Genomic DNA, 22,147 nt, shown 5'->3' with positions numbered 1-22,147 from the left:
TAACTATATGCAAAGTGAAAGAAAAATTAATGAAGCCAAATTAAATTAATTTAACATGATGTATTTCATATAATCAATGTAGTGCACAAAAAAGTAGCTGATTAATATATATGATCAATATATGATATAAAATTTATAAAAAATTATATTATATATGGGTAAAATTATGAATAATAAAATTTATTGTTGAAACTTCACAACACTCATGCGGTCTAATTTAACTTTTTAAAAAAATAAAAAAAGGGTCTAATGAGGACTTCTTATCTTACCGAACAACCAGAACCAACACCTACTACTGCTGCTACCACTCTCTTCTTCTTTCTCATATTATTTTTGTGATGTAATATTATTAATATATTATAATTATAATTTGTCATCCTTTCTCTCTCAAATGTAACCTTTCGTTTTGCCCTTATAACCACACCACAGTCCGCCACCACCCATATCAACTGTTGCGTAACGCCTTTCCCAAACACCCCCCTTTTGGCCTTTTCTCTCTCACTCCCTCTCTTAAATCCCTCTCTGATATTTCCTCTCTCTAGACTCCTCCTTTTCTCACGCTCGCTCGATGGACATTTCTTCTTCTTCTTCTTCTCCCTCCTCTTCTTCCTCCTCCTCCGGCGCTCTCAGTCCTGACGCTACCCTTGATGCCGACACTCCCCGAACCCCTCTTGCTGTCCGGCGAGCCCTCCAGCTACTACAATCTGACGACCCCGATTTCAAGCTCCAAGCCGCTCGCGATATTCGCCGCCTCACCAAAACCTCCCAGCGTTGTCGCCGCCAGCTCTCTCAGGCTGTCGGTCCACTCGTTTCCATGCTCCGACTCGACTCGTCTGAGTCCCACGAACCTGCTCTTCTCGCTTTGCTCAACCTTGCCGTCAAAGACGAAAAGTATGCCCTCTTCCGTTCTTTCCTTGACAGAATCAGCTGATTTAGTTCCCAATTAACTTGTTCCTTTGAAACTGGATTTCAAAAATTTGTGATTATTGTGGGTGGGGTTTTTCTTATTTTTATTTTTATGTGTGTTTATGCAATTTGATGGCCCTATTCGTAATTTACTCTCTTTCTCATCGTTTGAAGTGCTTTATCTGCTTTCCCTGATTTAAGAAATCGTGCCTTTTATTTTATGAGGCGCGATGCATTGGAGTCGTGCAGGTGGGGGTTCGATAAAAAAAATAAAATAAAATAATGCGAATTCGGGGAATATAATTGTAGAATATGGTAGAATATTATAGTTTCTGTAATCTTTACGGTTCCCTATATCTCTTTTAATCTTCTCTTTCCGTTTGTCCTTTTTCCAGCTTCTATTTGCATCTGATTGGTTGGTGTGCTAATTAAAATAAAATTTCGTATATTGGAACTGGGATGGTTCGATATACTCTTTTCCACCAGCTAGCTAGATATTAATTTTTTGACGGGAACGATGGGTTTGAATAAAATTCACTTGAAATTAACTTTTATTTCTCATGGTTTAGAATGTTCGGGGGACTTTACCCCCCGGTAGATTGGATTGCTGAAAAGTTTTGGATGGAATACCCCGTGATTAATTAAAAGCATCAATCATTTATTTGTTATTGGAACCCTTTTGTGGGGAACCGGTGGTTTCCGGAATGACAATTGAGTTGCTTTACGGTTATCTCTGATGGGTTAGAGGCAAGCATATCCTGTCACAAGAAAGAATTGGATGCCTTGCAAATGAAGTTTATCCGATCGGAGTCCCTTGTTCACTTTGGTTCACATGTGTACTCCCTTTTCCTTTCCATCTTTCCTTTTCCCTTGTTTCTCTGGTCTTCATCTTTAAGTTATGCTGATATCATTTGTTGGTGATAGTTGAATTTCACCTTCTAGAAAATGGGGGAAAAAGGTTTTTCCCCCAGTTGCCTTAGCAACTGTTGCCTTAGCAACTGTTGCCTTTTATTTTGTGCCAAGATACTATTTGCTAGAACCTGAAAGCTTGAAGCTTCGGTAATAAAATCAGTAGAAAATTGTATGCTGGATTCTAAATAATGAATGATGTCTTGTTTTTCAGATGATTGGATGATGTTTTGATATATTTTGAAAGAAAGGTATTTGACACGCTTTAATGATTTATAGAAGAATACTGACATTTATCATATTTTTTCACTTTTACTTTATTTATGATTATCATGGTGACAATTATGGGTCGGCTTTCACATTTGCTATGTAACTCCAGCTGATTGTCTTTGATGAGTCTTCTTATATCTACGTTTCTGTGTGGCGTTTAATCATTGAATCTCTTTTCTTCTCCTTTTTTCCTTGGAATTTCTTATTTTTGCTTTTGCTTTGATGTGATTCAATCATGACTGAAATTTCTTGATGCACTTGATAGGGATGATATTTCTAGGGTGTACCTGTACCTTGTACTGTTTCTTCTAAGGTCGCTGCTTCGGTGGCTTGACAATTGAGCAAGAATCACCACATATCACGTTTTCTAGCTTAAATAGTTACATATAGCCCTTTTACTTGTTTTCCTTTTGTCACATCACTGTTCTTTCCTCAAAAACATGGTTTGGTATCGTGTCGCTTGTGATAGAAGATAACGTAACTGACTAGAGGAAGTCTAATTGGCAGACAATCATGACTCTGATTTGATTGCTTTTGGCTGGCGTTTTTTATGAATTAACTTTACTGTCGTAGGTTTTCTGCTCCCCCGCGCCACCTTTTTCCTGGGTAGAAATATGCTGTTGTCTTTATTCTTTGCATTTTTTGTGTGCGATTTTCTGCTGGAAATGTTTAGGCAGTAGTTATTATTCGGCCATATTCATCACTCAACCTGATCTTAATATTGCAGGAACAAAATCAGCATTGTGGAAGCTGGTGCTTTAGAACCAATAATTTCTTTCCTGAAGTCACAAAATACAAACCTACAAGAGTGCGCCACGGCATCTTTGCTCACTTTATCCGCCTCTGCAACCAATAAACCAATCATTTGTGCTTCTGGAGCCATTCCTCTTCTCGTGGAGATCCTCAGAGATGGAAGCCCACAAGCTAAAGCTGATGCAGTAATGGCTCTTTCCAATTTATCCACCCGCACTGACAATCTCAGGGCCATTCTTGAAACAAATCCGATCCCTTTCATAGTTGATCTTCTCAAAACCTGTAAAAAATCTTCAAAAACAGCCGAGAAATGCTGTGCTTTGATAGAATCCTTGGTGGGTTTTGACGAGGGGAGGACTGCCTTGACATCCGAAGAAGGCGCAGTTCTTGCAGTTGTTGAAGTTCTTGAAAATGGCAATCTCCAGAGCAGGGAGCACGCAGTTGGAGCGTTGTTAACAATGTGCGAAAGTGATCGATGTAAATACAGGGAACCGATTCTTAGAGAAGGTGTAATTCCAGGACTTCTGGAGCTCACGGTTCAGGGAACACCCAAGTCTCAGTTAAAAGCCCGCAACCTTTTGCAGTTACTGAGAGAATCTCCTTATCCCAGATCCGAAATTCAACCGGACACTCTTGAGAACATAGTATGCAATATTATATCCCAGATTGATGGGGATGATCAGTCTGGTAAAGCAAAGAAGATGCTAGCTGAGATGGTCCAAGTCAGCATGGAACAGAGTCTGAGACATTTGCAGCAAAGGGCTCTTGTGTTCACCCCCACAAGTGATCGGCCTATTGCTAAATGTGCTTCTGAAGTATCTTCAAAATGATAGTTTGGGGCTGTCAACTATGTATCTTGTTCTTCTTTTATTTCCACGCGGTGTCTCCTATTCGGCTGTTGTGAGACATATTCTCCATAGCAGCAGCAGCAGCAGAAGAAGAAGAAGCGAGAAAATAATGCAAAGTAAAGCATGCCAGTCCAGGCCATGTTAGGTATCGAGTGACTGGTAGTTGTCAATAAACAGAGAAATTGTAAGAGCGGAAAAACATCATTTTGTTGTTGGGTTTGTAAAGAAGCTGTTGTGTATAAAATGATATACGGGTATTCCTTCTTTGCCCCGTTTGTCCAATGAAAAATCCAAACAGGATCGGTCAAGAACAGCTAGTAAACGAATGACGAATTAAAATCAATGAAGTGGCTTGAATTAGTTGGCCTTTTTACAGTATTTAAATTACATTTCACGCATGTATATGTATTATTACTTTTTTTTTTTAATTTGGTTCTAAATATAAGATTTTAATTCGTCTTGTTTCTTGTATTTTTTTTTAAAGTAGTTTTTTTAGTAGTTGGATATGTTAAAAGTTTTATTAAATAGTAGTTTTAGTTAATACACATAATTAGTAATAATATTTTAAAAAGATAATGTATATTTATTGTAAATAATTAACTCAAGTAAATTTTTTTAATTTACTTAAATTGGTCAACTAGTTTTTATATTAAAGATTGGAAGCAGTATAAAATAAGTACATGTACTACAGATGTTATGTTATAGTATTTTTCTGATTTTTAATATAAGAGTTAGATAATTAATTTATAAATATTAAAAAAAATAGTTAAATTAGTTGTGTATATTAAAAACTTTTACTAACACAGATGAAACTCATTCTATAATATCCTTCTAGAGGTTGGGTTTTATGCAGTTCATCCTTAGTGGAAGCCAAGCCCAATTAAAAACCTTTACCAACACAAATGAAGCTTGTTAATAAACTTTCTGTGGTCTGGAACTAATTAGTTGCGGTTGACAAAAGTACACTTCTCATCTTCTTTTGTGCCAAAAAGAAAAATACGCCTCCCAATCGTATATGGCTGCCTCTGATGTAAAGTTGTGTGTGTTGTATCACCCAACAAAAAAAAAAAAAAGTTGTGTGTGTTGTCCTCTGGTGTGAGCCTTCGGGTCCCTTTATGTTCTGTGTGCATTTAATATTATTCGACATGTAATAATGTGATTTTTTTAAAATGTGATATTATTAAATAGAATGAGACAAAAGAATAAGAAACACATTTCTCTCGTTTACAACAATATTCTTTTCCAAACCATATATCTAATTTGTTCATCCATCACATTTAGTCTCCTTAGTTTACATTACATAGACCTAAATTATTTGTTTATATTTTTTTTATCTCATAGTTCATACAAAATTTAGTGCTTAATAAACATAACAATGATGTGATGATTTCGAGTTATTTATTTCATTCAAAGTCGTTAATTATTTCACCATCGCGTGTGCTGAAGGTTAATTATTTAATTACTTTATATAATATTAAGAATCCGAGGAATATTCTATTATTTTTATTACGTACCATTTGACAATATATATTTTCTTTTTCCATATATAATTTACATTGGGAGACATACAGATTAACGAGGAAGAAAGGAATGCACAAAAGGAGCGAAAGAGATGAAGCCAAAGCTAACAACTTAAAGCACAAAAATAAATATGAGGGACCATATCATGAAAAAGACTATTATCTGGATGTGTTTCACCAAAGTAATTAATCTCTTGTCTATTTATTTTGCTTTAATTATATAAATTGATAACATTTTTTCATTTTTAATCAATGTAAATGACTAATATGATAAACTAACTCCAGTCCTTAATATATAATATCTCGTTTGATTTTTATTTTGGTCCCAATTATAAGTCTTAAATCTACTTTGTCTCTTATATTTATGTATCTTTTTCTAAAATACTCCATCTAATAATGTAATTCTAACTAATAAACTTAATTGACAATGATATTTTAGGTAAGACAACACCTATTTATTACAAATAACTAACTTAACTTATTTTCTTAATCTTCTCAAATTAGTCAACTAGCTCTTATAATTAGGATCAGAGATAATAATAATTTAATTATTGGTAGTACCACAAGCTTTCGCTATATAGGTTCTCTCATTTTCACTATATATGGTTGGCACAAATATTTTGTAATATAAAGGATGAGAAAAACAATTAAGTTAAATACAAATTATTCTCTGATGAATGAATTCTCTGATGAATTTCATTTCATGCTAACAAGTCCCAAGAGATTTAATATTTTTATATATGTCAAACTTTTATATTTATAAGTTAGTTTATATCATTTATAAGTCAATTTTATAAATTAATGTTTCCAATTCAAGCTTTCATATTTACAGTAAAGCTGCATCATTTGCATCTCAAATTTATATATCTTAAATTTATGGAAATTTATCAGTATTAAATAAAATTAGAAGGATCTATCTGTATTTAATTTGTTTACTTTGAACGCATGGGTAATTTTTCCATAATTTTACGTCAAAATTATGCATAGAAAATTGACAAAAGAAAATTACATTGTATTTCTACCCCACCAGAGAATATCACAGAATCATCCCGAATCAAATAAAAGATGAATCAATTCATCAAGAAGCTGGTACCAAGAAATAAATAACGACGCACAAGACCAAATAATAATGGATATTGAAAAAAAGTACACCATATATAGACAAAATTAAATAAATCAAAACGATATATATTAAGAACGAAACAAAGATGAAGAAGTTAAATATCTGAGCTATACTTTGCCCTCACCAATTATTTTAGTATAGCATCTCATCATCATTCAGATTCATGATGAAGCCACACAAACTACCAAAGCGACCAAACTAGCAGCCAAAGCCAGCAACCCCACCTGTGTGTTTGGAGCAGAAGAATTATAATTCCCCCAGTTATACGGCTGAGTCTGGTACGGCACATTCCCCGGTTCGCCACCGGTCACATAGATGAACCTCGGTGCTGGCGGCGGAGGCGATTGATCGCAATTGCCGGAGGAAAGATAGGTGAGAGATGGTGGTGGTGGTGAAGGAGGAGGCGGAGAGGGAATAGGAAGCTCCTGGCCACCGCCACCACCACTACTGCCGCCGCCATTGCTGCCACATGGGCTTTTACAAGGACATGAACCACACTTCATTTCAGAGTCATCCGCTGGTGGTGGAGCAGCCGCCGGAGGGGAGTCGTCACTGATGCAAAATGGACACGAAATGAAGAAAAGCAACAAAAGTGTAATGAATTTGTGAGGGTATATCATTTTGTGTGTGAGAAAGAACAGGGACTTGGAAGTTAAGTGGGTCTGGGACAAACGAAAGAGAAGTTGTGTGTGTGTGTGTTTTAAGTTGTTGGAAATAATGTAGGGGACGTTGTGAGGGGCTGTTTCAATATCTGAGTTTTGTGAAACCTCAGAACCAGAATGTTTAAGGATCCATCCATAGGGACAAGCACAAGTCTCTATTAATATGTATCTTTACTTGTGGTGGCAAGTAAGAATATTTGCTTTTTCCCATTCTGAGTTATACTCTCTGTGTCTTTCTCACAATATGAGCTGTCTCTTTTTCTCCCCCTCTTTTCTTGTCCTCCTCATCTTTCATGCATAGGGTAAGTAAGGTTATTAATCGTATAATAATAATAATAATAATCTTGTAAAGTTTCTTCATTAAAAAAAAGTGTTTTAGAGGTTTAAAATATAAGCCACTACTCTTTATGGCATATCAAATAAAATTTTCCCCGGAAATAGTGTATATATGTTAATTAAAGCATGGGAGAAAAATTTGGAGTCACACACACACACACACACACACCATATTTCCCATTCTTCGCCCAGCAAAAGGATGCTTAAGTAATATTTAGTGTCAGTTGGGTCAAATGAGCTCGATGGGTGGCTTATATTATGTTTGAGACAATGAAATGGGAAGTATACAAATGTGAGAGACTTTATGTTGAAATATTTAGAGAGAGAGAGAGAGTGTGTGGGGGAGGGAAAGTTGAATGAAGGAGCTAAGAGGAGGGAGAGGGGCATAAATTGTTGCTTGGCTCAGTGAAACATGGGAATAGAATGCCTCCTTCACTTTGAATAAAGTGAAGAGTTGGATATATTCCTCCTTAGTTTTAAGATATATATGTGTGTGTGTGCAGACATAGAGAGAGAGAGAGAGTTGAATCCATCTCATCAGGACATAATAATTACACACATGAAGCTTCCATTTGAAGTGCCTCTTTTCCAAATGTTGAAAATAAAAATATTCTCTTTCTGGCACTGTAATGAAACTACCAACTTTCTTGAGGGCATCCCATATATATATATATATATATATGTATATATATAAAATTAAAACCTATAATATAATATGCTGTGGATGTGGGAAAATGATCAATAGTTTATTGCATCTGCGGGAACCAATAGAAGAAAACTCAAATGTTTGAATTTAAATTGCGAATAGTCCGCAAATGTATAATCCAATACAGTCCTCTTCTTCTTATTCTACGTTAAGCTCGCGAATTAAGAAAGGAATCATATACCCTCCAGCCTCCACTAATCCTATTTTGTTAATTGCTATCTTTTTTTTTTTTGTGGGGGAAAAAAGTGTATACTTTTTCTTTCGGCAGCGCGCATGCAATCGGCCTCCTTCTCACATCTTCAAGAGGGAAAGTGAGTATTTTTAAGAGTATACAAATTCAATAATTTAAATTTTAACCATGCATGAAAGTTCAAAAATGTATTTACAAGTGACCTAACGAAAAAATTATACTACCTCCGATACTAAATATAAAATCTAGCTTGGGGCATTTAGGATCGGAGGTAGTATTTTGATAATAGAAAGTGAGAATTTATTTCGTGTTGACATGAAACTTGCAGCTGGCAAATGTGGAATGATTTTATTATGAGCTATTAAGGACTTGTTTAAAATAGTTTATACGTAATTTTTCAATTATAATTTACAAAATATGAGATAAGTATATAAGAAGAGTTTTATTCGGTTTATATAAACGTACCTATCGATAGTGAATCCAAACAAGCTCTGATACATTTGGATTTAGTCGGCAGAGAGAGAGAGAGAGAGAGAGAGAGAGAGATTGGTTTTGAGAATAAGAGTCGAAATGTAAGTAAAGGTAGAAGGAATAATATCATTCGCTTGAAGAGCATGAGGAAAAAGCAAGGGACTATGAATGATCGAATTCATGTAAGAGAAACTTCCGGAATATGTACGAAGACAATAGCTACAACATCAGACCTTAGTAGTGATTATGGGCCAAAGCCCTACTAAGAGGTGATCCCAAGTTTAATCTTGAAGGCCTCATTTAGGCCCCTTTCTAATAGTACTACTGCTACTGATAATAATCCAAGAGAAAATTGCATGACAATAATCTTCGACAAAGCAGCAATGTTGTTGGGATTTTGTAACCCAACTGACACTGAATACCTTCTTTAAAACTTCTTTTATTGTGAGGTTTTGAGTTCGACTTAACAGAAGATATATATACATATATATATATATGATGATTGTGTGAGTTATTAGATATTACCTGTCATAAATATACTTGCTTAATTTTTCCAACACATGCTCTTTCTTTCTTTTTTTTGGTTATCTTTCAATTAGTGGAAGGAACTCACAGGCCTATCATACTCATAGAAAGTTGAAGTCGTAATTTCTTGCTTAAGTCAACACTTAAAGGAGTATTTGATGTTAGTTGAGGCTGACATGGCACATTATTTCTATATGACTGTATGATCTACACTGTAATATCAACCATACATGTCGAGGTTAATTAAATGCATACCTTACTTTTTCTCATCATTTAATTAACTAAAGGGTAGCGTTGGAATGAGATGGATGCATGTGATTGGATTGGCAGGACCTGGGATAAAGCCAGCAGCCAAATGCTTCAAAATGGGGGAATAGTGACAAAATATTTAATGAAGCATGTTGACTAAGATGCAAGAAACCAAAATATTTCTCCCAATCACATTCACATCTCCTTCTCAAATTACTTCAAGCCATATAATAAAGTCTTCATACAAACACACAAACACATATTTATATAATGGCTCTGATCACAATACATATTCGTTTTGATTTGTTGTGGATTCTCTCATTCACGGGTTCAACTTCTCCTGCAAATGGGACCCTCCCTGTCCTGAGTTTCAGTTTTCTATTTGATGAATTCAAACTCGCAAACTTTGCCATTAATCAACTGCGTTCCCTACAATAACACTTCATTCCTTCCTGGCTTCATCAATAATAATACCACTATTATTATATAATTAATTGAGCTTTAATCATATTATATACATACCCAAATCAAACATTCTTGATCTCATAATATTCCCTATTAATCATCAACCTTCACGTGCTGCTTCTTCTTCCCCCTTTCCTTTCCTCTGTTTCCTTATTTTTCACGTATTCCTCTGATCTTATTTATAAGTCACTTTGAATATTTTTCATACAAACAAAAAAAGCCTTAAACTTTATTAACTCTCATTTATAATTAATAACTTTTTAATTTTATTCTTATTTAATATACATTATATCTTATTTAAATATAGTCAACACAATATTAAATAAAAGGTAAAATTATACATTTATATAAAAAAAATTTCTTTGTCGTATAAATAAGACTAAAAAATTACTTCCTTCTTTACATTATAAATAAGACTAGAGGAGTATTGCTTAAGTGATATGGCTGCTGAATTTTTATTCCCCCGCCAATGCTCTGCCTCCTTTCTACTTCCCCACGCCTTACATTTATTAGCTATTCTATTCTAATTTACATCTCAAATGAATCAATAATGCTATAGACAATAAAATTGAATAAAGGCCACAAGAAGCATAAGAAGAGAGTCATATACAGAGTTGAAGTACATGAACGAGTAATCAAATTCTCTCGAACTTTCATGTTCGTGTAGAAATTAAAAATATTTATTCTCTTTTACATTAGTTCCTTATTTTACTAAACATGCCACAAAAAATTATTTGCATTTGGTTTGAGTTTCACAAAAATAACTTGCATACAACTCAAGCTTTCAAGAAGACGTGTGTATATATTACCTCCAGTTGTTAATATAAGATTTAATTAACTAATTTAGGAAGATTAAAAAAGTAAGTTAAGTTAGTTATTTGTAATAAATAGATGCTGTCTTTCCTAATATGCCCTTATTAATCATATATGTTTGAATTACAAATTGATAATATTAATAACTCCTTAAATATGCAACCACTATAAGGATTATTTAAGAGAAAAATAGATAGATATTGGAGATAAAATGGATTGGAGTATTATATTTATGATCAAATTAAAATTCAAACTAGCTTTTATATTAAAGACGGGAAGTAATACTAAAAAACTATAATTAATTGAACAGCAACTATTAACTAACAAGACAGGAGAATCTAAGTACATCTAAGTATGATTAATTGAACAGCAACATATAATTAATTTATAACTAATGGAGCATTAATTTAATAAGACCTAACCCTTAACTTCCAAAAGACATATAGTCAAGGATGATTTGAGATGAAGGTGATGTAATTTTCAGTGAGAAGCCTGACCTACTTAAACTTTGAAGCTTCACTGTTAATCAAACACGAAAGGGTTTAGTCGCCTTCCAGATTATAGCAGAAGCAACCGTTAAATTATCTTCTTCTGTCCATCGCATCGATCTTTACAAATATTATATACTATTACTGAGATGCTATTTCAGTTTCTCTGTGTGGACTCGTCTCTGTCTTTCTTTGCTTAGAAGTTCCTCTTCCCCTTACAACAACTTCTCGTTAAACAACAATTTTTAAAAGCTTTCATGCACACAAATCAAACCATATTTTACCAGGGTTAATAGTTTAATATCGTCCCGAAAGTCTTAAAAAAAAAAAAAAAAGTATTCATGAATGGAAGACTTGTTTGGCATGTTGGGCAATATTCCCTTAACCGTTAAAAAAATATAAATAAGGTAATAAGTTAGCTTTTTAATGGTAAATGTAATGTCTTAACCGTTAGAGTGACATTACGTTTTTTTTTTTTTTAAACATTACCCAAGTAATATCAAGACAAAAAAATATTTTTGAATCCTACATTTCTTTTGCGAATACTTTCAGGATAAAAATATGACCTTTAACCTTGTTTTATTGTAATTAGAATAGATGTTGTGTAACTTATTATTATTATTATTATTATTATTATTATTATTGGGCAACGGATGTTGTGTAGCTTATTAGTATTGTGACTAATTATGCCTTTTATATATTAGATTCATGTGTAAAGTAGCCAAATCTATGACCAATGGCTCCAACATTTACCAACTAAAAGGACCCCAACGGCCAAACCCCAAAGGGCCTTTGCCCAAAATGTCAGAGAGAAGTTTGATTATGTTAGGATTTTGAGGAGGGAGATTGGTCAACATCTACTTCATTGTACATATTGACAAATTCGGAGTTTGATGCACCTAAATATCTATTGCCCCAACCATTACCCATGTGCCCATGTTCCTCCCACTGAAGCAGTTTCATTCGCCTAGGTTTATCTTCATTTGGTGATGTCTCCATGTTTTTATGTCCTTTTATTGCACTCAAATTCATCCCCTGCTTCTTCCTTATTTCCTCTGTTTTCACCACCATCATTGTTTTCTAAGAGCTTGATGACACAAGAATAGGCTTCATAACTCAAAACATCCATCATCAAAGTCCTTTTAAATTATCCACTAACAAAATCCTAATATTAGCCGATATTAATCGTGGGACTTACTTGTAGTAGATCAGTTCCTCTTCATAAGTTACAAACAGAGCAACTTATTCCTTAAATTATATATTCATTCTGATCCCTTTTATAAGGCATATATTGGGAAGGATAACTGATCGTTTTTACAAGTCACTTAAATCAGGGTATTTATCATATTTTTTCCCAGAGTTAAACAATATTTAAATTATTCATACAAAATATTTACACCATATTATATAGTGTTGAAATTTTCAAAGAAAACAAGAGAAAGAATGATTCCGCAGCTGGAGATATTAGTTGGAAATCAAGATTGCAGCTTCAAATAACTCTGATCTATTTCTAATTACTCACAGGGTTCTGTTACAAGCAATCTCAAGCCGCCGTGAAGCCACGCTTGATTTGAATTCTTAAGCTAGCTAGCTAGCACTATATATATATATATATATATATATATATAGATCTAAACGTGTATAATACAGTGTGCTCTGAAAAACGGGAATAAGCTACAAGATTTCAGAACAAAAATTCAATTGCTTCCGAAAGCTCCAAAACAGAGAGAAGCTGAACCAATTACTATTGAGAAGCTGCTTCTACGCGTATTTCTCCTTCTTCCATTGGCCTGAAACTCACTCGTTTCTGCAAAAAAAACCCATTTAGATTCAGTCCTATTATGGAAAAGAAGTTTACCAATTCAAATGCAAAGTCCGAGATGTTTTGATTTTGGGACGAATTATTCATGTGGGCATCCTTAATAAATTAGCAAAGAAGCACAAGGCACCGACTTGAAAATTTCGACAGAGTCTAACATTTGACCTTTTGCTTTTCCACTTCCCAGAGGAAACAGAAACAGACAACGCACGAATCCAAGAAGACATAAACAAATTGATCCGTCAATCACTACAACGTACGTTAGCTTCTTGTACTGGCCTTTTCCTTTTCATTCTTATTCGAAAAATCAGAAAATGTCAAAAGTCTTGCATTCAAATTTTGTGCCTTCATTTGTGCTTTTTAATGTAAATGATTCTATTGAAGAGTCAAACTACAAAACCCTTATTAAAATAACACACTGCTTTAAATCCGGAATGAGAAAACGGCCATGTCGGCCTCTGCCTTCCTAAACATCACAAAGTATACGCTTTATACACCTTAACATGCGTGCGTCTTGTATTTAAATCAAAAGCCAATCAACAAATTATCAAACCCAAAACTACAATTTTGTTTTGGTCTTTACCTTTTTTTTTCTTTAATTTTATTTAATCTTTCATATCGTTATTCTTTCATTCAATCAGTTATTCATGATAATTGATTAATTTGATTAATCAAATAAAATAATATCCTTATATTAATATAACATGTTCAGAGATGTGATAACATCTCACCAAATTGTTTATAAATTAAAATTATAAATAATGTCTTCCGTCAATTAATAATTGTGTGTGTATCTATAATGGTTTTAGTTTGTTGGGGTTTATTACATTAAAATGAAATTAATTTTGGAAAAGATAGAGTAAAATGTTTTTTTATCAGTAGAGAATCAAATCAAGAAATAATTTTGGGAGAAATAAAATTAAAAACTCAAAGATGTGCTCTTTCTTGAGAAAAAATTGAGATTTCATTTTTGCGCCATTGAAAAATGAGACTTTGTTGGATGGGGATAGCAAGAGATAATTACATACCCCTCGTGGCTTTTGAGCCTCTTTTATGGCCCCCAGCTCAGGCTGGGCTTCGACGGCGGCGCCACTGGCTCCGGCTGCGTTATTGGCCATATACAATTTGATGATCTTTTCGGCGACCTGAGCTCCGTCGGGGCTCTCCTCCATGAGCTTCTCCAGCTGGGACTTGGGAAGCCTCATTTTAACTCTCAAGGGCTCGCCGTCGGGCCCAGGCACCCTCAATCGGCCGGCCGACGGCGGCTGCTTATTGTTCGCGAACGTGATATCGGAGACGGATCGCTTGGAGAGCATCAAGAAGTCAAGCCTGTCCTTAGCATTCATGCCCCGAATCCCACTGGATCGGACCCTCCTGGATAGCTGAGGCTCCGTCGGAGGCTGAACCTTGGGAAGCTCCACGAGGAAGTAGATTCTCCTGGGCTTTAACTCCTGGTAGGGCTCCAACGGTTTTGCCCGAACTCCGAAATGCTTAACCGCCTCCGAATCCAACAACACATGACCCGGGTGCTCCTTGACGACGTCGTCCACCCTCGCCGGCGTCTTCAACTTGAACGTCTCTCCGTCTACTTTCAACACCTTCGCTTTCCTACTCCGTCCAACGGCGTTACCCATCTCCCTCTTTCTCTCTCTCTGAAGAAGTTAGTTTCTCTGTGTTGTGTGCGTTTCTTTCTGAGGAACGAACGGAGGCTGCGGGGTATTTATACGGCCATGTGTGTGAGCTGATATGGAAAGTTGAAGAAATCAAAATTTGATTTTATGGGATTTGAGTCTTGTTTGTGCGTGTTTGTGTGTGAAATATGGAAATATGGTGGAGATTCCATTGAATAAAGACGAGGATTATTATGAGGTTGAAGTGAGATTAAAAAGGGGACAAATTTTTCGTTTGGTAGGGTTATGCAAATTTAAAAGCACGAATTAAAAACACTTAAATGTATGCATGTGGGGTAGGCCTCCTAGCTAACCTTTCCCAACATGAGAAAATTGAAAAAAATAAAAATTAGTGCGTTAGATAGCTTTCACATCCTATTCCCTTTCCTTCTCAATCATTTCTTAGGTGAAATAACTCTGTTACCATTTTCAATTCATCTAATTTTTTTTATTATTAATTAAGATATTGGGGTTTCTGCTCATTTCACGCCACAACATCTGGTTTAAGGTTTACACTGTGGAGGATCTTTTTTTTGCCCTTTTTTATTTCACTGGCTGGGTTTATAGATATGCATGATTTATTCATAAAGCATGTGCACATGGATTCGACGAATGATTAATGCTGAATGGGGAAAAGGTGGTGTGAAAAGGGATTCAGTGTTGAGAGGAGAACCGACGTAAAAAGTAGTGGTGACTGCTGAGTTACACGACAAATCTCATGATTCAACTTCATTGCTCTCTCTTTTTAAATAAGATCTTGCATTCAAATCCTGTGCATAAAGAAAATTGTTGTGCAAAAAACTTTAAGCTTGTTTGTTTCTGTTTTTTATTTATATATTTTGTTTTCTAAATATAAAAATTAGTTATGATATTTGTTTTGATCTTGAATATAAAATTATATTATACTTTATTTCTTCAATTTTTAATTTTTCTCAAACTATTCTTACTAATTATATAAGAGGGTTTTCATTAATAAGGCAATAATCAAAGAGATATTTTAGAGAATTAAACACATATTTATTATAAATAACTAACTTAACTAATTTTTTAATATCTATAAATTAGTTATCTAACTTTTATATATTTAGAAATAGAAAGAATATAAGATACGGCATGACTACTTAATTTTAGCATCAGTTGAAATTCAATATAATTTTAAAGACGTCATAAAGTCAACGGCTTTATAACCTAATAGCAGAAGGGTTTAATCTCTCATAATATAATAAACTAAGATCTAAATTTTTGTAGAGAACACTCAAAGTATTTGGATCAATATTTACAGCCTCCAAGTCATGAATTGATAAGGCGGGGGCGTGCATGAAGGAGTACGGAGGGAAAAGGCTGATTAGGAAACAGTTGGAAGAAGAGGATAAGAACGTAAGAAAGAAGGGTGGAGGGCGGGTGCTACGTACGTTTTCCACCAAGTTCATCAGCTTTAACAAAAGGATGTAACGTCAATGTCGGAGAGTTGATTATACCTTGCCTCACATGCATTTGGCTCTGTCCAATATTGACTTTTCCTTTGACGTTAATATGCATCTGTGATTCCATTTATTTTATCTGTTCATCACTCTTATCTCCCTTGCTTGGTTATTAATTGCCTATTTTCGTCTACTAGTCGTATAATGTTATAAATGAAATCAAACTCGTGATCTTCTAATTATATGAAAGTTTTTGTTTCATTAAATTACAAGATCATTGACAATTAATGTTCTTAAGCCTGAGTTCATAAGCATGATGTAACACACATCTTCTTATTTATAAAAAAAAGTTTTCATGTGATTAAGTTACAAAATTATTATTTATTAGCAATTTTTGAAAAATACTTAAGAAAGTTTCTTATATCCATTATGTCGAATTCTCTAATCACCCATGGTTATTTGTTTGATTATGTTTCATTTGAGATTACAATTATATGATAATATTTCAAAAACAGAAGATATGATTATATATAATTGGAGAACTTGACGTAATAAATATAAAAAACTTATTGTCAGTCTGTTTTATCTTTTCTTTTGTTTTGGAAGCTTATGTAATGTGCCGATGATGTTTAAGATCAATACGTGTAAGTGTGGTTAAGAATTCAGGGCAGAGATTAGTGGATTAAAAATTTCTCCTAATCAATATTTTACACTGCTTATTAACAATTGAAATTCTCATTCATGTCTTTTAAGCCAATCGTTGATACTTACTTACGCAGTGAATTGAAAGAGATTGGAAGTAGATGTATAAGCGAGCATATAATACTGTGCTACTCCTTCCATTTTGAAATATTTTTCGGGTTTTTGCGCACTCTCTCATTAATTTAATAGAGCAGCTCTATTTTGAACACTTTTTCTTTGTTAAATAAAGGGAAATAGATGAAGGTCAAAATAGGGGGAAAGAATTTGTTGAAATTTTAAAATAGCAATTAATTATAAAAATGTATGGCTTTATTGATCACAGAAACAGTAGCAAAAACGAGGTGTGATGCCTTTACTATAGTTTGGAATCCTGTCAAAAGTAGTCAAAGGCTCTCTGAATTGTGATCATCTTCTCATTTCATTTAAAAAAAAAAAAGTTCTGTTACCAAAAAAAAGAAGTTCGCTCTGCACCTTAAAACTGGCAAAAGATCGATGAACTACTCATATGATCTTAGGCTAATAAATCCTTTAATTTTTTTGGCCAGAATATGCTAATAAATCTGATTAATAATAAATTATAGTTTAGTAGAACGCAGAGGAGTGCTTTTTTATATTAAATAGGATTATTCAGCCCAAGTGATCTTAAAGCACCTCATGATTTATCCAACATCTTAAATTATTTGTTCTTATATGTCCAATACCTTAAAATTGCTCCTAAAAATATTTTAAAGAAAAAAGAGCTCTAAAAAGTTAATATTTTAAAGGCAAATTATACAATAAAATAGTTTAAGATATTAAATAAATTACAAAAGATTTTAGAATGATGAATGTATATAAAAAAATATTTTATAGTACTCGATGAAGCTGGAACCTATTAAATGTGACACTTTACAATACAATTTCAAGTGTAGCTAGTCTAGGTAGCTACATTAATTTTCTTCCAAACAACTAGGATAAGAAGATTAAACGGGTGCAAGCGAATTAAATAAGACCGTTGGATAATTGATGGGAGATTGGACAAAGTCGTTGGATTAAGAAGACAGAAACGGACCAATACAAAGTTCTGAATTTTAATGCATACACGTCTCCTTTGAAGAAATCGATTTTGGCGACTCCACCCTACCAAAATAAACACATGCTTATTTATTAAATTAAATTTATAAATTAAGGGGAAATTATACTTCTATCTAAAAATTCAAACTCTTCAAAACCATAACTATATTTAATAATAATTAAAATAAATGTTAAACTAAGCAATAACAACTAGTCCAAGTGGTTAGATGTACGCAGCTTCTTTATCAAGTTAAAGTCTCAAGTTATGGAGACAATTTTTGAAAACTAGTTGGTGTACCAAAAATTACTACCATCAAAGCTAGACATGGGCTCTCTACATTATATGAAATGTACGTTATGAAGCGGCACATAACTTATTATGAGTAGAGCATTTTGTTGCATATTTATGTTTTAAAGATAATTAATTCCTTCCATCCTTAGTATATTACTTTAAATACAAAACTCATTTCACATTATTAACTTCTCATATTAAATTATATTATTCGGTTAAAAGGGTCTTGTAAAAGTATATTTTTTCAAAAAATTAATGTAAAATTTTAAAGATATAATAAGCCTTTTGATATAAATTTTTTTTTTTAAAAAAATATTTGATCAGTTGACACACTTATATTAGTAGAAGCCTCACTAAACATAACAAAAGTCAACTTAAGTAACCTATTCTTAATTTCTAATTAAGTGCTAAATCAAATTACAATATTGACAGCCATTCTAGTAATCAATTCCATCTTTTTGGCCGACCCCATGTTCCGTTATGATAAGCATATCACTCGAGTGCAAATTACAAATAAATTGCCACCGTCTGTGTTTTTTCTTATTATTATTTCTTAAAAAAGTGAAACGAGCAGAAGATTTTATATATGTACATTAAACTGAATTGATTAAGAGAATGTCTTCAGATAATTAATTAATTAATTAATTAAGAAAATCCCAGTCATGATGACCATCGCTCTCTAGTCTCTATCCACAAATGATGAAGTATAGATCATAATTAAGTTCTGCAAAACAATTCATCACGTTTAATGTAGCACGATTTTTTGTTGGGTCAAATGTAGCACGATATTTAGAGAATGATTATCATACCGGACATCATTCTGGTTTCTGGTTTCTATCAGAGATGCAATATTCTTGAGTGTCTGCTCAGATCAGTTTGGTTTTGAATCTTTGAAATTGTAAAATAAGTAGGGTTAAGATGCAATCTAGACCCTGATATTATTTCTCAGTTACAATTTTGTTGTTGGTTTTTTTAGTGGTATAATTTTAATCCTGATTTTATTTTTCAGGTGCAATCTTGCCTCTAATTTTTTTTAAAAGTAATTTTATCCCTAATATTTGGGTGTAACTTTGCTCTTCAGGGGCAAAATTGTAACAAAAAAATAGGGTCAAAATTGTACCACTAAAAAGATCATGGACAAATTTGCACCTAAAAAATAAAATTATGGTCAAAACTTCACCTTAACCAAAGTAAGTATATTCTTTTCACAAGTGATTAATTAAACTAATAATGAAAGTTGCATTAATTAGGTGAAGCTTGTTATTATAACGTCCATTTTTCAAAATTTGTGTGAGTTTTGGTACGTAGGTGAAGTCTTTATTTGCACCGAAATCACTTTGTAAGAAAGTCAAAGATGTCACCAAAAACACTTCCAATGAGTTCAAATGGTTCTATTCTACCAACCCCAAAATGTCAACGCTGTAACTCGCTTTTAAAACGCTTACCTATGGAGATGGTTTTTTTTTGGGGGGGGGGGGGACTTCAAACATGCATTTCTATGAATTCATCTTTACAGTTAATTTAACTTTTGCAATTAGCTGCAATGTCTAAATTAATTGCGTCCACACATGGGTGAATGATAGAAAAAAACGTACTTATCTATAAATGGACTATATGTCAATGCATTTATACATATATATTTTCTGATCGAGTACTGGATGCACCATTAGAATGTTAGATATACTTAAAAAATAAGATCAGAGTACTGGATGCACCTTTACGCATTATGTTATTATAGAATAAGAAATGCTAGCTTAATCACGGGGATAACCATTTGTGCTTTTTTTTTTTTTTTGCCCCAAAGAAAACATTGGAAGACCGACAGAACCATCTTCTTGTTTGTTGCTGCCGTTTGATTATTTCATTATCCTGGATTTTCTTTCATATTCACATGCATTTTCTGATCCTAACTACTACTATTTTCTGGGAAAATGCAAAAGGACAGTATGAAGTCAGAAGATTCCCGTGTGTTGTGTGTGCGTGAGGCTAACGACTCCCTGCATATTTAAAAATTCGAATAAAAACAAATTGTAAGTAGCACATTCGACAATGGAAATTACGATTTAAGACCTAAAAATTCTTTTTAAATTAGACATGTCTGGATAAAATACTTCTAAGTTGTTGAATAGTTAGTGAATAATCAGCTCAATGATAACATTTTTATGCATAATAAAGTTACATGGGAAAAATATAAAATGAATTATCACTAAAGAGTGTCAAAATATATCAATGAATTGAAATGCTAAGAATAACATTTTGAAAGTATATTTGTTTATCTCATAATACGTAAAAACTTGTGACCGACAATCTACCCAAAAAAAGGTCTATAGAGAGTTTAATTACAAATACTATTCTGTATTCATTATAATATTTTGAAAATTTTCATAGTACTTTTAGTTGTTCTATATATCCGATCAAAAGTAATATATTGCATGTTACCGCGTTTTCATTTATTTATTATATTTTACCAAACCACTGTAAAAAATATAGGAAAAATTTCATAAGTATGTCGACACCTTCAAACTAAAATTAGAAGTAATTTGAGGCTAACTTAGTAAGACTGAAATCAAATGTAATTAGATGATCTCAGTTCAATCTCTTTTAGGCTAAAAATAAAAGGAAATATCAAACAAATGGTGATGAAAGAAGAGAAACAATGACAGCGTAAGGTTTAAGAAAGAAAAAAAGACTTAAGGAGAAAATTACTGAAGAAATAGTATAAGATAAAAAATAGTAAAAATAAAAGTAAGGTAGATGGGAAAAAGGACAATAAGTGACAAAAAAAAATATCTCAACACTTTGAAGTTACAATTTAAATAAACATTTTCATGTTCAAATTCAATAAATTTAATGGGTTTAACATTATCAAATGTGTTCGAAATTATGTCGCTAAATTAATTATGGACAAATTTTGTAACTAATTTGATTTTTTTTAAAAGTATCAAACTCTTGACAATTAGCCATTTAACAATTCCAAAATCAAGTGACATTAATGCATGATGAATTGAGATCAATTGACCAGCGTTGCTTAATTCGCTTGGATAATACCCATACCATATATAAGTTTTGGTGACACAGAAGAAAGCTACCAAATTAAAGAAAAACTTTGACAGTGTGTAAATGTGTAATATACTAGCAACATTTATAGTTTTGTGTCACGCTCAAACTAACTTTTACTTTAATTATAATTATCTTAGTAATCAATATTATTATCTTACACTCTATCTTAATTCTACCTCCCTCATGTATTAATTCCCTCTTATATATATAGTTTATATCACCTTCCCTCGTCTTAAGTTACCTTCATTAGCAAGGCTAACTTCATTCAAATCACTGAAATTAGGCTTTAACTTGAAACTAGAGATCTTGGGTTTCACTAAATGTGGGCATGTAAACTAAGATTTGAATAATGGAATATATTTTTTTAAAATAAGATTTGAACATTTGTTTATTTCAAATGATGAAAAAAATAAAGTAGGATAAAAAAAATTGATATTTCACCTTGAAAATGCAAAAATTAGAATTGAAAAAAAATATAGTTTCTATATCTTATCTGGACAGTTTAAAATAAGATGTAGATTATGGCGTCCTCAAGCCCAATATTAGAACCACACAAATTCGGATTAATTAGCACCCATGAGGATGCAAGAACCTAATGCATAAATCATTGTCATTTACATTATTGAATCACGCAGAATTAAAAATTTTCCTAACGTAATTATCGGGCTATTTATAGGTTTTACGAAAGTTACTGATTAAGTCAACAGAGATAAATCAAAATATATTGCTTGTTAGACCAGTTTAATTAAACAACTTGTCATGCAATTAATTGCTTATATATATCAGACTTGTTATGATAATTGTTTGATTTTTTGAGAACATATTCTAGAAGTAGACTAAACAAAATTAATTGGATTCAAACTCTTCTTATTTTATACACACACATGGTGAATAAA

The 22,147-nt window shown here is 33.0% G+C and overlaps 2 protein-coding genes across 2 annotated transcripts; one reads left to right on the top strand and one right to left on the bottom strand.

Moving 5' to 3' along the window:
• Positions 1 to 505: 505 nt before the first annotated feature.
• On the top strand, positions 506 to 4,070 carry LOC114753292 (U-box domain-containing protein 4). The gene is made up of 2 exons (XM_028941966.1): positions 506 to 891; positions 2,813 to 4,070. The coding sequence occupies exons 1-2, from the start codon at positions 569 to 571 to the stop codon at positions 3,666 to 3,668; spliced, it is 1,179 nt and encodes a 392-aa protein (XP_028797799.1). The 5' UTR covers positions 506 to 568; the 3' UTR covers positions 3,669 to 4,070.
• Positions 4,071 to 12,702: 8,632 nt separating this feature from the next.
• Positions 12,703 to 14,871, bottom strand: LOC114753294 (uncharacterized protein At1g66480-like). The gene is made up of 2 exons (XM_028941969.1): positions 14,082 to 14,871; positions 12,703 to 13,041 (listed from the first exon to the last, which is right to left on the bottom strand). The coding sequence occupies exons 1-2, from the start codon at positions 14,685 to 14,687 to the stop codon at positions 12,979 to 12,981; spliced, it is 669 nt and encodes a 222-aa protein (XP_028797802.1). The 5' UTR covers positions 14,688 to 14,871; the 3' UTR covers positions 12,703 to 12,978.
• Positions 14,872 to 22,147: the final 7,276 nt, after the last annotated feature.

This window comes from Neltuma alba, unplaced genomic scaffold (assembly GCF_004799145.2).
Source record: "Neltuma alba isolate B1F8T4 unplaced genomic scaffold, ASM479914v2 tig00007834_pilon, whole genome shotgun sequence".
Lineage (NCBI taxonomy): Eukaryota > Viridiplantae > Streptophyta > Magnoliopsida > Fabales > Fabaceae > Neltuma > Neltuma alba.
The sequence above is the reverse complement of the archived record's forward strand: the minus strand, read 5'-3'. Positions and strand labels throughout refer to the sequence as shown.

What these genes read in the sequence shown, in the direction of transcription:
- LOC114753292 (XM_028941966.1), top strand. Translation starts at nt 569, where the DNA reads ATGGACATTTCTTCTTCTTCTTCTTCTCCCTCCTCTTCTTCCTCCTCC. An exon ending in CTTGCCGTCAAAGACGAAAA is followed by an intron (nt 892 to 2,812) that starts GTATGCCCTCTT and finishes TTAATATTGCAG; the next exon opens with GAACAAAATCAGCATTGTGG.
- LOC114753294 (XM_028941969.1), bottom strand. Translation starts at nt 14,687, where the DNA reads ATGGGTAACGCCGTTGGACGGAGTAGGAAAGCGAAGGTGTTGAAAGTA. An exon ending in AGGCTCAAAAGCCACGAGGG is followed by an intron (nt 13,042 to 14,081) that starts GTATGTAATTAT and finishes TTTTTTTTGCAG; the next exon opens with AAACGAGTGAGTTTCAGGCC.